The sequence below is a fragment of the Pyxicephalus adspersus genome, chromosome 3 (assembly GCF_032062135.1).
Source record: "Pyxicephalus adspersus chromosome 3, UCB_Pads_2.0, whole genome shotgun sequence".
Taxonomy (NCBI): domain Eukaryota; kingdom Metazoa; phylum Chordata; class Amphibia; order Anura; family Pyxicephalidae; genus Pyxicephalus; species Pyxicephalus adspersus.
This window is the reverse complement of record NC_092860.1, coordinates 136137905-136151697: the sequence shown is the minus strand read 5'-3', so window position 1 is coordinate 136151697 and position 13793 is coordinate 136137905. Positions and strand designations below refer to the sequence as shown.

At 38.5% G+C, this 13793-nt stretch overlaps 1 protein-coding gene across 1 annotated transcript in view; it reads right to left on the bottom strand.

Annotated features, from left to right (window-relative positions):
• STK32B (serine/threonine kinase 32B) overlaps positions 1-13417 on the bottom strand; it is a 133245-nt gene extending 119828 nt beyond the window's left edge. Inside the window, exon 1 of the mRNA XM_072406453.1 lies at positions 12972-13417. Within this exon, the coding sequence (XP_072262554.1) occupies positions 12972-13047 (76 nt within the window). The 5' untranslated portion in view covers positions 13048-13417. The remainder of the gene's footprint in view (positions 1-12971) is intronic.
• Between the last annotated feature and the right edge of the window lie 376 nt (positions 13418-13793).

The following is a 13793-nucleotide window of genomic DNA, read 5'->3' as shown; positions in this document are numbered from 1 at the left end:
AGTCTATGTGATGATTCCTCTCAAAATAGAGTACATAATCTACATTGTTTCTGTGAGGTTGTCCTGCTTGAATAACTACAGAATCATAACCAAGCTAATATTGGACTGGGATTTAATTTGCATCTGCTCCAATTTACTTCCATAAAACTCATAGATGTACAGCCACTTCTATAAATGAATCGGTAATGCCACTCTAACAGGGACTGTGCATGAAGAACAGAAATTCTAATTATTAAATCTCATTTTTCTTCTATGAAAGAAGCTGACCCATGATGTAATGCTTTCTTTGGCTTAGTGAGAATTAAGAAAGTTTAGGGTTGCTACATTTTATTTTTTCAATAGTTAGGTAAAATTTGAACTGACTGCATTTGGAATAGGTAATGGAGATTGTAGATACTTTAGGTTCTTTACAAGCATTACTGCTTACAATAAAATGCATTACTGCATTGGCTGACAATAGAAAACATCTGATTAGCAATAGTGTTGCTCGAACATGTCTTCATTTGGCTGAAGTTCTACTCAGCCTAAACCCAGTTGAAGTAAATGGTTGGAAAAGTAGGCAACATTTAGGAGTCCTTAAAGCAAAACTATTGTTCCACATATAATACCCATGATCCTGCATGCACGAGAGTAAGGCTACGTACACAGGTCAGATGATTCTCATCTGATTCTGCCTCAGGACTAGTATCAGATAAAAATCTGACGAGTGCACAGCGGCGATCCATTCTGGATCCTGAAGGGGGGAGAGCACAGTGGGGTGCCACTCACTCGTTCTCCTTCCTCCTGGCACAAATCTAATGTGTGTACATAGCCATTCCAGCCAATCAAGACAGCCAAAGATCGGACACCTGGAAGCAGATAGAGTAAGCAAGGACAAGTGAGTGTAATTAAACTATGACCAGGCAGATAAGTTATTTTATTGCAGAAGGGACATAACACAGTGGGTTTAGCTATTCTCTATTGTAAAGAAAGTTAGTGTTTTTAACATACCTTGCATACATTTCATAGAAATAATTTTACCACTTTAGTAACAGAATTAAAATGAATATTCCAATAAAAATTAAAAGAACAGGTTTCATAGGAGTATTCACTTTCAGTCCAGAGGTCTCTCCTGCTTGTAACTAGACAGTGAAAAGAAACAGCACATTATTTTCTATTTTTCTATACTCTTCTTCCTGCTTCTTCCTCTCACACTCCAGCTAAGCTCTGCAAGAGACCAATACCGGGTCAAATCCATATACTTACACTGCTTATATTGTAATTCCTTATATATTTAGGGTTACAGAGCAGCATTGTTTGTTTTTTATATATTCAGATAACCCAATATACCGCTTTAATTATTCTGTCTAAACATTTTTTGTGGAACAAAGCTGAGCAGTGAATGTAATGTGATTTTTCACATATCAAGCAAACAGAGGTAATCTTTTCACGCAGTCTCTGCCTATAACTGGCACAATGAACTATAATCTGAGAGCCAAGGGCGCTTAATTCAGCACAGATTTCTTCTCAATATTTGCAATGTTTGCACGGCATACTGTGCCAATAAGCCATTGTCACTGAGTTCCGGCTGAAAAGCTCTAGGACTTTTTCTCGTATATTGTGTTCTCCCCTGACATTTGTAGTTGTCTTCAGCCACTGTTAATAAATACTTTTGTCAAATGACTTTTCTGCTCCCTGCTCCCATAATAGCTGTGTCTCCAGCAGAGGCACACAAAATGCAGGAAGCCTAAACCAGAGATAACATTTGTTTAATACTACCTACAGTGAGATTTATTTACCAAACTGCAACAAAAGAAATGTTATGTTTCCCTGAAGTTCACCCGATCATTTCAATCAAAACGCACATTTCAGGTACATTTTTCACTAACAATTAGCTAAATAATATAAAGCTCCATAAATATATGTCTACCTAAGCACACTTGGAGACCAAAAAAAAAAATGAACTCTATTTTGTAGTTTTTACTTCAGCTCAGGGATTTAGGTCCTGGCATTGGACCTTGGTCTATTGGCTATTTAGGATTGGGCAAGGTAGTTTTCAATCTTCAAAGAGGGCAAAAGTGAGATATGGGAGGTTGTGGGCCAGAGCCTAAAAGAGACTTAACGCGAAATGAGCGTTTTCCTGCAAGAAAAGTCCTCTGATACCTTCCTATTCTTCCCTGTCACTCCATTGCTACTTCTGAGCTGGTAGTCCTAACCCTGGGTGTGTTAGTTGGTGTCTGAACTCACATCGGGTTAACTTTTTCCTTCTCTTTCTCAGGTGACAACATTAGGGCATTGCAACTGGCAGCTCAGGCTTTAGCATTCCACATTGGAGAAGTTCACATGCCCCACACCCAAAAGCAGATTTCACAGAATTCTGCATCCAACAAGTGAAGGAGCAAGTGGAAACTGTATGATCACAATTTTGTTAAATAAGGGTTTAGTTTTACTTTAAACACTTGAAGATGATAAAACAGTTCACTACAGTTAAATTACTATCACAACAATATACATTTATAAAAGTTATTAGTCCCATGCTCCACTGCCTACCAAGCCTTCCTTTTAATCCATAAAGCTAATGGACAATTGTCATGCTTGGGGAGACAGAGCCACTACTGCTTGCAAGGAGAAGGTGAGAGCCCTGAGAAGGGCCAAGGTGCAGAGTCTAAGGAGTAACCAGGTCTTCTCCAGAGCCTCTAGTGGTGGGGATGTTGCGCTGCTGGTTATTGCCAGGTTGGGGGCACACCGGGGTGGGCAGGATGATGCATGCGTGGGCAGGTACCAAATGACTAAACAGAAGAAGGAATGGGTTACCGCAGACACAGGAAACACAGGAGACACTGGAAGCATCAGGAGGCACAGGTGGCACAGGAATATCCACAAACGGAGAGGGATACTGGAACAGTACAAGGTAAATGGCTGGAAAACAACAGACTGGGCAACAAGGGGTTAACACAGAAGCTGGACAGAGGAAACACTGAATTAACCAACAGTTGTACGGGAACTAACTCAGCAAACTAGGAGCTCTGCATTAGTAGGGATATGTTGCACGAACACTACGTGCTGTGTCGGAGCTAGCTAAATAACCAAGGATGATTACGAGGCTATTTCCTGATTGGCCAGCTGGATGGGTGAAACGGATAAGCTTGGGAGCGTAGGCACACCTAAAGTCAGAATTGCCCGCATGCGCAGGAGAGAGGTCCCTGCACTTTAGTGAGGGAAAGGTAAGTCTGACAACAATCTCACTGACCATTACAGAAGCTGACGATGGGAGGAGCCAAACTCAGCATTTATAGGAAGAGTCAGGATTTCCATATACCTTCCCATGCCTATACTGTATATCTGAATATACTGATTGCTTTGACCAGCAGAATTGAATTTCTGTACATTCGGCCTATTCATTCTTTGTAATATGTACAGTTTGACCTACCTGGGTTTATAGCAAGGTTGCTTTACAGACGTATTTGTTTGGGTGTTTCAGACTCTTATTAGATTTTTTTTTAAACCAACACAGACAGTTGTTCGTTGAGGCTCTCAGATAAATTATATTTAATCAGAGAGTAAGGCCAACATTTCACAAGGAATTAGTAAGATTAATGAGGAACGGAGCAAAAGGGAATTATTCTGGTTGTGTACCGATTGTGATAAATAATAAGTGATAAAACATATGCAAAAAAAAAAGATAGCGTGCAGTGGAAGAACAAGGCTCATACAAAGTGAAAAAATAAATGACTGTTTAAAATGAGTGAGCCCACACCAGGTTTTTGTATTATGTGAAATATCCCATTAATTGTTAGAATCACTTGTTTTGTCTGAGACTCTGTAGCTGGAAACAAGGGGTCATCTCTATGTCATTCCAATACAGGTAACAGGAAATTAATTCCATCTTAGACAATGTGCAAATGTGGAATTTGGCAGCAGTGGGTAAATCTTCTTTTCTTTTGCACACATGCAACTCTAGAGTATTGAGTGTTTGGCCAAATGCCAAAGTCCAGTGCAGAAGGAGCTTATTATTTAACGTTGGAAGCTGGAAAAAAAAAAATGAACTCTATTTTGTAGTTTTTACTTCAGCTCAGGGATTTAGGTCCTGGCATTGGACCTTGGTCTATTGGCTATTTAGGATTGGGCAAGGTAGTTTTCAATCTTCAAAGAGGGCAAAAGTGAGATATGGGAGGTTGTGGGCCAGAGCCTAAAAGAGACTTAAGGCGAAATGAGTGTTTTCCTGCAAGAAAAGTCCTCTGATACCTTCCTATTCTTCCCTGTCACTCCATTGCTACTTCTGAGCTGGTAGTCCTAACCCTGGGTGTGTTAGTTGGTGTCTGAACTCACATCGGGTTAACTTTTTCCTTCTCTTTCTCAGGTGACAACATTAGGGCATTGCAACTGGCAGCTCAGGCTTTAGCATTCCACATTGGAGAAGTTCACATGCCCCACACCCAAAAGCAGATTTCACAGAATTCTGCATCCAACAAGTGAAGGAGCAAGTGGAAACTGTATGATCACAATTTTGTTAAACAAGGGTTTAGTTTTACTTTAAACACTTGAAGATGATAAAACAGTTCACTACAGTTAAATTACTATCACAACAATATACATTTATAAAAGTTATTAGTCCCATGCTCCACTGCCTACCAAGCCTTCCTTTTAATCCATAAAGCTAATGGACAATTGTCATGCTTGGGGAGACAGAGCCACTACTGCTTGCAAGGAGAAGGTGAGAGCCCTGAGAAGGGCCAAGGTGCAGAGTCTAAGGAGTAACCAGGTCTTCTCCAGAGCCTCTAGTGGTGGGGATGTTGCGCTGCTGGTTATTGCCAGGTTGGGGGCACACCGGGGTGGGCAGGATGATGCATGCGTGGGCAGGTACCAAATGACTAAACAGAAGAAGGAATGGGTTACCGCAGACACAGGAAACACAGGAGACACTGGAAGCATCAGGAGGCACAGGTGGCACAGGAATATCCACAAACGGAGAGGGATACTGGAACAGTACAAGGTAAATGGCTGGAAAACAACAGACTGGGCAACAAGGGGTTAACACAGAAGCTGGACAGAGGAAACACTGAATTAACCAACAGTTGTACGGGAACTAACTCAGCAAACTAGGAGCTCTGCATTAGTAGGGATATGTTGCACGAACACTACGTGCTGTGTCGGAGCTAGCTAAATAACCAAGGATGATTACGAGGCTATTTCCTGATTGGCCAGCTGGATGGGTGAAACGGATAAGCTTGGGAGCGTAGGCACACCTAAAGTCAGAATTGCCCGCATGCGCAGGAGAGAGGTCCCTGCACTTTAGTGAGGGAAAGGTAAGTCTGACAACAATCTCACTGACCATTACAGAAGCTGACGATGGGAGGAGCCAAACTCAGCATTTATAGGAAGAGTCAGGATTTCCATATACCTTCCCATGCCTATACTGTATATCTGAATATACTGATTGCTTTGACCAGCAGAATTGAATTTCTGTACATTCGGCCTATTCATTCTTTGTAATATGTACAGTTTGACCTACCTGGGTTTATAGCAAGGTTGCTTTACAGACGTATTTGTTTGGGTGTTTCAGACTCTTATTAGATTTTTTTTTAAACCAACACAGACAGTTGTTCGTTGAGGCTCTCAGATAAATTATATTTAATCAGAGAGTAAGGCCAACATTTCACAAGGAATTAGTAAGATTAATGAGGAACAGAGCAAAAGGGAATTATTCTGGTTGTGTACCGATTGTGATAAATAATAAGTGATAAAACATATGCAAAAAAAAAAGATAGCGTGCAGTGGAAGAACAAGGCTCATACAAAGTGAAAAAATAAATGACTGTTTAAAATGAGTGAGCCCACACCAGGTTTTTGTATTATGTGAAATATCCCATTAATTGTTAGAATCACTTGTTTTGTCTGAGACTCTGTAGCTGGAAACAAGGGGTCATCTCTATGTCATTCCAATACAGGTAACAGGAAATTAATTCCATCTTAGACAATGTGCAAATGTGGAATTTGGCAGCAGTGGGTAAATCTTCTTTTCTTTTGCACACATGCAACTCTAGAGTATTGAGTGTTTGGCCAAATGCCAAAGTCCAGTGCAGAAGGAGCTTATTATTTAACGTTGGAAGCTGGAAAAAGAGGAAAGGAAATGGTTGAGCCCGGTGTTTCCTCGGCGCTGGGATGAAGACAGATAACAGGACGGCGCAGGACCCAATTCAAAAAAACTCCGGAGGGATTGAGCGATCTGCGGAAGTTAAGGTGAGTCGTTTTTTTTTTCATTTTAATCTTTACTTATTTAAAATCTCATGGCTGAATAAAAAGTTGGGCAAGGATGAAGATAAAGAAGGAGGTAGGAAAAGTCATAAAGTAATTGAGATATAACAGATTATAGAATGAAGACTATGAGGTCGGATGATTCTCACCTGATACAAACAGTAAGGTTTATCTTGCACAAGAACCTGACGTGTACAGAGGTCATCCGACGTAGCTCATGGATGTGTCCTGATGGATCATGACGTAGCAATGATGAACGACTACAATACAAGTTAAGGTGAAGAGCAAAGCAGGATGCTGCTTACTTGTTCTCGGTCAGTCTTTTATTGCTGAAAACTATCACAAAAGATCATTTCCAGCGATAATTTTTAAACGTGTGTAAAAAAAAGACTGTAGCAAGCTGGCAAGAGTATGGACTCTAACCTTTGATTTATGACCATCAACCTCAGCTGAATCATGCATCAGCCATTAAAATTCCTTAATTTATGGAATCTTTCATTGAGAAGGTACATAATTTATTACTCATAAAGTACAGAGTGTAGAAGGATGGGAGATTTTAATGTGTATAGTCAGCCTATAATGGGATTTACTCTTAACTTTGGGGAGATTTCCTCTATCATCAGCATTCATTATTAAGGCCGGGAGTGAAGGTTAATCAAACAGGACAGGTAATATATATGATTAATAAATAATATATCACATATGAGTTTTAACCCTTCTTATGATCTCTTCAAAACTAAATGCACAGGTATGTGTGTGTTAGTATGTGTGTTCCTTTATTTTCTCTAAAGTTTCATTACCCCATTAATCATTTTTATCACTGGCATCTATTTTAATCTGAAATTCAGAGAAAATAATTCTATTAGTGTAAATCTTTTGTTACTTGAGGACCATTTCCCTTAGCATTTCACCAGCATATTTGTAGACTCATTAAAAAGACTTTGTTAAATACGAAAAACAATACATAGCCATAGAACGCCTATGGACAGGCAAGAACAAGGTTATAATAATCTGTCAATAAATTCTAAATGATCTCAGAAGCAATATTATTAATATTGAACTGTATTTATATAGCACCAACATATTTCACAGTGCTGCACATAAAAATTGGGGTTGCAAATGACAAACAGATACCAACAATGTCACATGAGGAGGAGAGAACACTGCCCAGAAGAGCTTACAATCTAAGCATCTGAAACTAATGTCAAACTTATGATACTGACACAAACCTAACGTATTGCACTGCATATGTAATGACTGGGAGGATATAGGAGGAGTGAGTAAGCAGTGGGATGAGATTGCCTGTCTGCTGCTGCTCCTTCACTGTCCAGTCAATAGGCTATGGGTATAAAGGACTTTGCTGTATTGCTTAAAGCGTGCCTAAGCCATGGAACCTAATGTATAGATTTGATGGCTGCATTTGCTTCTTTCCAGGCTATCTTCATGTTTACCTGGTGGCAATGCTTATTCACAGTACTATATCTATAAAGAAGCAACTTTGTCATCATTGGTTTCTCTCCTGATTTAAACTACAAACACTTCTCATTTCCCCCTTATTATAACATAAATGTTGAGCTGTTTAGTAGTTCTCTATGTTAGCTGGTAACAATGCAGGACATAATCACATAAATGCAGCACCGATTCATTTGAACGTATTGAACAGAAAAATGCTTTCAATGGTAAATATATTTACAGGTAGTCCCCTGTAAGTTAAGGATATCCAACATATGGACGACTCCTAGATACGAACAGGGCTTCCCTGCTCACATGTGTGCAGGACAGAGGCTTGATGGGGGGAGGGGCAGTTCACATGACTTTCAGAAAAAGTGTTTTGGTAAACATAGCTGAGGTTGTGGGTGATCTTAAGGACTGAGCTCTTCTGCAACATCTTGTAACTCTTTAATAACCAAGACAAACTCTGCAGTTGTTTCTTTTTGAATCTCAACGCACAGCTTGCTCCAGAAGTTAATGAATGTCTAGGCTCCATAAAGTGTTTTTTTTTTACTTTGTTTGTGATTAACTCACAGTGAGGATTTTATACAGTAATTGACACCATGCTGCCTAATAATATGTTGAGACAGACATCTGTCCTAATTGCATTTATTAAAATAATGTACCTGTTCATATTTACATACAAATTAAACTTAAGAACAAACCTATAATTCCTATCTCGAATGTAACCCGGGCACTACCTCTATTAGACCAGAAGGGATCAAAAAGAAGAAGATGACCCTGGCCGTCCCTGGCATTAATGTTATTACCCAGTGTCCCATTAAGCACACATTAACACAGGCATGCAGAAAAGGCTTATTCTTCTTCTAAACCAACAAAAAGAGGAGTTGGGAGTTGAGTGTCATGTGACCAGGGCTTCAGGTAAAATTGTAAATTATATTTTTTTGCAATAGCATCAATAGTTAGAGAGGGGATGGGTGTGGGTGAATTAAGATTGTGCCAGCGATAAATTAATCTCTTGCACATATGTACCTAAACAACATAAAAAATACTATCACTTCCCTGTGACATATGTCCAGCTAGAGTTGCAATGTTAAATAGAATTCTTCAGCAGCATGTAAGTAACAATGACAGCTTCTACAAAGAAAAAGAAAGTGACTTCTAATTACACTGCACAGGTTCAGATGATTAATGTATAAATATGACCTAGCATGTTCATGCCTCGATAATAAGCTATTTCAGGCTCTACTCAGCGATACAGGTAATCCGTATTATGATTACTAGCTGACCTTTCCCATAATCCCAGAGGATTTGAGTCTCCTGAAATAATGTTACAATGTATACTCTTACACCTATGGCGTTTCCATCTTCTTACAAATTGAAATTGTTGGAGCGACACAAGGCAAATCCTGCCTGCATTCATTTAACTAATATCATATAATGTAACAAGGATTAATCCAGGCAATCTTTTCTCATTAGATTTATACATGTCATATTATGAAACCTGTGCAAAAACTTCCAATAGACGAACAAACACCAGCAAATACCAGAATGTGAAGCAGCTGGTACCTTCTATAAGTATTATAATCAATTATATTTTCACTAATGAGACTTAATGAGTGCAATTAATATTTCTGTTTGGTATCAGCGGTAGCATCAATAATAATAATAACAATGGTAATATTACGTCACATATTGAATGTCCTACAGAGTCTAGTAAATTAGTATTTAATTGCATGCATTATGCTCATTTTCATAATAATATTAAAGGACTCTAGGCAAAGGGATGTTTAAAACTTCTATAAGTGGATGCAATATCACATAATGTGCAATGCCCAAAAAAAGATGGTGAGGAGTTGTTTTCCATTCCCTTTATCACTGATCAGAACAACGCTAAATGCTATGGGCCCAAGTTATATCAGAATGGACCATCCTGAATAATTCCAGAACACCTTTTTTCCACTTGGACCCCCAATTTCCTGGAATATGTACAATCAACAGCTAACTTTCCATAGGACATTAACATTCCTAACCTTTGCAGCTAAAACAAAGGTAACTAAGTTATTTTCTTTTACATTCACATATGATGAATTCATTAACAAGGATTCCCTATAATACATACTGAAGACATTAATGCACATATCTGAGCAGACGAAACTTGAGCACATTATTTCTACAGTCAGTAGAAATCACATTTTAAAATGATCTGGAAATGTAGACATCTGATGTTTTATTCAAGTCATGATTCTTTCTGTAAAACTCGTCTTTACACCCCCTTGCTCCATACAAATACCTCCAATCACACAAACACCTACCAATGCTCCCTATGGATTAGTAAGTGGCTGGAGATGGTCACAACAGCTTCTTTTATAAGAAAATTTTTAAGATTGACCTATAACTTCACTTATATATATTGCTTATGTATTGCTTATATATATTGCTTATATCTTTAAATCGCCTTTCCTTCTTATGTAAATGTCACCAAGTGTCCATTTTTACTAACTACGTCTATTAATGCATTATATACATCAAAGGTTTGGATTAGATTTAGGTAGAGACAGATATACAGGTAGTCCCAGGGTTACTTACAAGACAGGGACTGCTGGTTTGTTCTTAATTTGAATTTGTATGTAGGTCGGAACAGATACATTATTTTAATAAATGCAACTAGGACAGCTGTTTGTCTCAACATATTATTCGGCAGCATGGTGTCAGTTACTGTATAAAATCCTTGCTGTGGGTTAATCACAAACAAAGCAAAGTAAAAAACTTTATGCAGCCTAGACATTTATTAACTTTTGGAGCAAGCTGTGCTTTCATGTGCAAAAAGAAACAACTGCAGAATTTGTCTTGGTCATTATAGAGTTACAAGAGGCTGCAGAAAGAGCTCGCCCCTCTAAGATCACCCACAACCTCAACTGTGTTTGTATCTAGGAGGAATTCATATGTCAGATGTCCTTAACTCGGGGACTACCTGTATAATAAAATGTTACAATTTTTTAAGTTATTCTGTGTCTCCAAAAATAATAAATTAAAATAGTATCTTAGACAGCCATTCACAGTAAGATTTGCACCGGACAGTTAAACAGTAGGGTCCCTGTAATATGAGGACATCTGGCGTAGTTATAAGGACATTATAAGGTACATACTCCATGCTACTTCATGCAATCCATTGCTTTCCTAGCCTGATAGGTGTCCTGGTTAGGAAGCAGAAATGGCTTGTTTAGAGCCCTATGGAAATATTGACTTTGAAAAACTTGGTAAGTAGCAAGTAAGCCCAACTTGGTCAGCTTGTGGAATGACTGTAACACCTGGCTCACTCCGAGAAGATAACAGGTTTTATTATCAAACAATATTACATGCTTGTTAGTGATTTCTTATGAAGCTGAGTACAATAAACTCAAAACACATTTTAGTGCTTCATAAGTAAATAAATGTGTAAGTGAAACATTTGAGTCATATATTAGTATCACAAAACTGATTGTAGAGTGTTTCAGCAATAATAAATAGTATTTGACTCTCTTAAGGCTGAATTCCCACTTGCAGTAAGGTGCATTTACAGCTTCCTCATGCCAGGGTCTGCTACCTCTCATGTATTATCTCCCCGTGCAGCCCCATAGTGAATGAATAGGGGAGGCTGTGAGTATTACTAGTACCACTACTACCGCTCACTGCCGCCAGCTGTCACATGTGCAGACGCTAGTTCTTTAAGAATCAGCACCACTGTGTTAGTGTTTGAGCGATTGTCAATGTGGCAGCCTCAGGGTGTTGTACTGAATCCTGCAACTCAGAGACAGCTATTAACCAGCCCTACGTGAAAAGATTCACTGCTTTCCAACAATACAAGATTGATACAAGATAACAGTATTGTTAAATAGGAAGAAGTGTTATACATGTGTGCCATTGCCTACAAATCACCAAAGGTAAATCAGAGTTTGTGGGTTCTTTTAATATTTTGTTAAGCTTTTTTATAAAAAACAAACAAACAAAACAGCCTACCAGCTGCAAAAAGCTGCACAGAGTCACATCTCGGAGTCACATGGACCCTGCAAAACATACCTGCTCAGGACATTGCCCATAGAGAATTTTATATTATATGCTAACAAATTTGACACTGACAAAAACAGTAAAATATATTGCCTTATTATCAGTTAATAATGTAGTACAGTATTTCTCTAGACATCTCAGACCATTTTGGTGAAAGGCAGTGGAGTCAACAGTGAATGCTGGGTTTTTAGGGTGTAATGGGTTTAAATGACTTTTATTGGCTGCAGAAGCACCTTTAAACTATCATCCACTTGTTCCTATATCAGTAAAATATCCCTAATTGATACCACTATTTTATATTTATTAAAAGAATATAATTATAAAATATTCACACCTCCAAATAAAGAACACCCTGTAAATTAATATTTAATAATATTTAAGAAGAGTAGTCAAGAAGTAGTAGTAGTCAATCAAAGCAGCATACTAAACGAAATAAAAGTTTTCACTTTACTGCACAATTGTTATTCTCCTCTAAATCACTCCACTCATCCCTAATGATAAGCAGTAGATTTTCTAGTAGAAGACCCAGCTAAATAATATTAGTAATATATTATTATTTAGTAGTAGTCACATTCAACTTATTCTGTAATGTCAAAGAAATTCCACCACTCATCCAAGTGCCTTATTCAATTTTAACAATTGTTAGAAACATTTTCCCCATACTTAGTGCCTCATGGGTTATGACACCTTAATTCAATGGAAAGTGTGAAATCACAATTGATTCCTAATTTTCCTGGACAACTAACATCTGCCCTGATACATTCCATGATGACTTAGTTAAAGAATTACTCATGTGTTTACACATGCAGGGCTGTGTTCTTGATAATCATTAGGACTAAGAAGAATATCAGTGAAATGTCATGTTAGATGAGTACAACTGCTACAAGACAAATAAAGACTTCCATGTCCAAATGGGACAGACAATTCATTAAATTGTAATATTATAGCAGAATGAAGCTGATATTACTAACTATAATAGTAATTACAACTATATATTATATATTACTATATACTACTAACTAATAACAGTATTACAAATATTCTAATAAAAATCTACATGAAACAGCCATGGGCTTCCTGTAGTTGTTGGGGTACTAGAAGTGGCAGCATGCCATGTTATCTAGTAATAGCCTTGTAGTTCCCCAACATCTGGAGCTCCACCATGCATTGGGATGAGTTGGGGTTCCTGGTCCCTTTTCAGCACCCTGCGCAGCACTGGTACCTTGGACAGCTCCTTACCATCTTCATTCTCATCAAACACTGGAGTTTTGTGCGAATGATTGGCCCCCATCATAATCCTTGGGGCTCTTCGCATCCCCCGCAATAGGAATCAAGCTGCAGCATCTCAGGTGGGACAAGGGCTGTCCAGTCCAACAAAGGAGTCCATTGCACTTTTGTGGATAGGATCAAGAAGAAGAAAACCCAAATGTGCAGTCTGTGCTCTCCTCTACCTACAAATAATGATGAGCAATGGAGAGATCTCTGTCCTTTCCCCTGCTGCCCTCTCTCACATCAGCACTTGTTTTGGCTGGAATGGTCTGCTGGTGGGTTTGGGGATCATTCATGTGCTGAAAGCCAGCAAACACATTGGAGGAGATCCATCTTTTCCTTGGCACACTGCAACTGCTTTGCTATTTACTATTGTGCTGCTGGTAGAATATCAATAGATGGGCTGAGAGCAGAGAGAAGAGATGGGAGGGGGAGAGAGCAAGTATGATCTTAGGGAAATCAGACACAGAAAGAGTATTAACATATTCACAGCTGGAGGTAGAAGCTCAATGCAGAACAGGTTACAATGACAGAATAAAAAGACTTGATTAAATCCAGCAGCCAAAACCTTTCTGTTCTCTGCATAATATCAGCCACATATATTATCATCTGTTTATTTTTATTACAAGTTTTGGTGATAAGGGGAGCCAATGCAATGTCTGCTAACAAATCATTAAATGGCATTTAAAGGGTTCTAAATAAATCATAGATACAACCTGACCTGAACTGGACTTAACTGGAGTAAATCAGAAGCTGATATTCATTCTGCTAAACATGCTGTTTGCCTGGCTA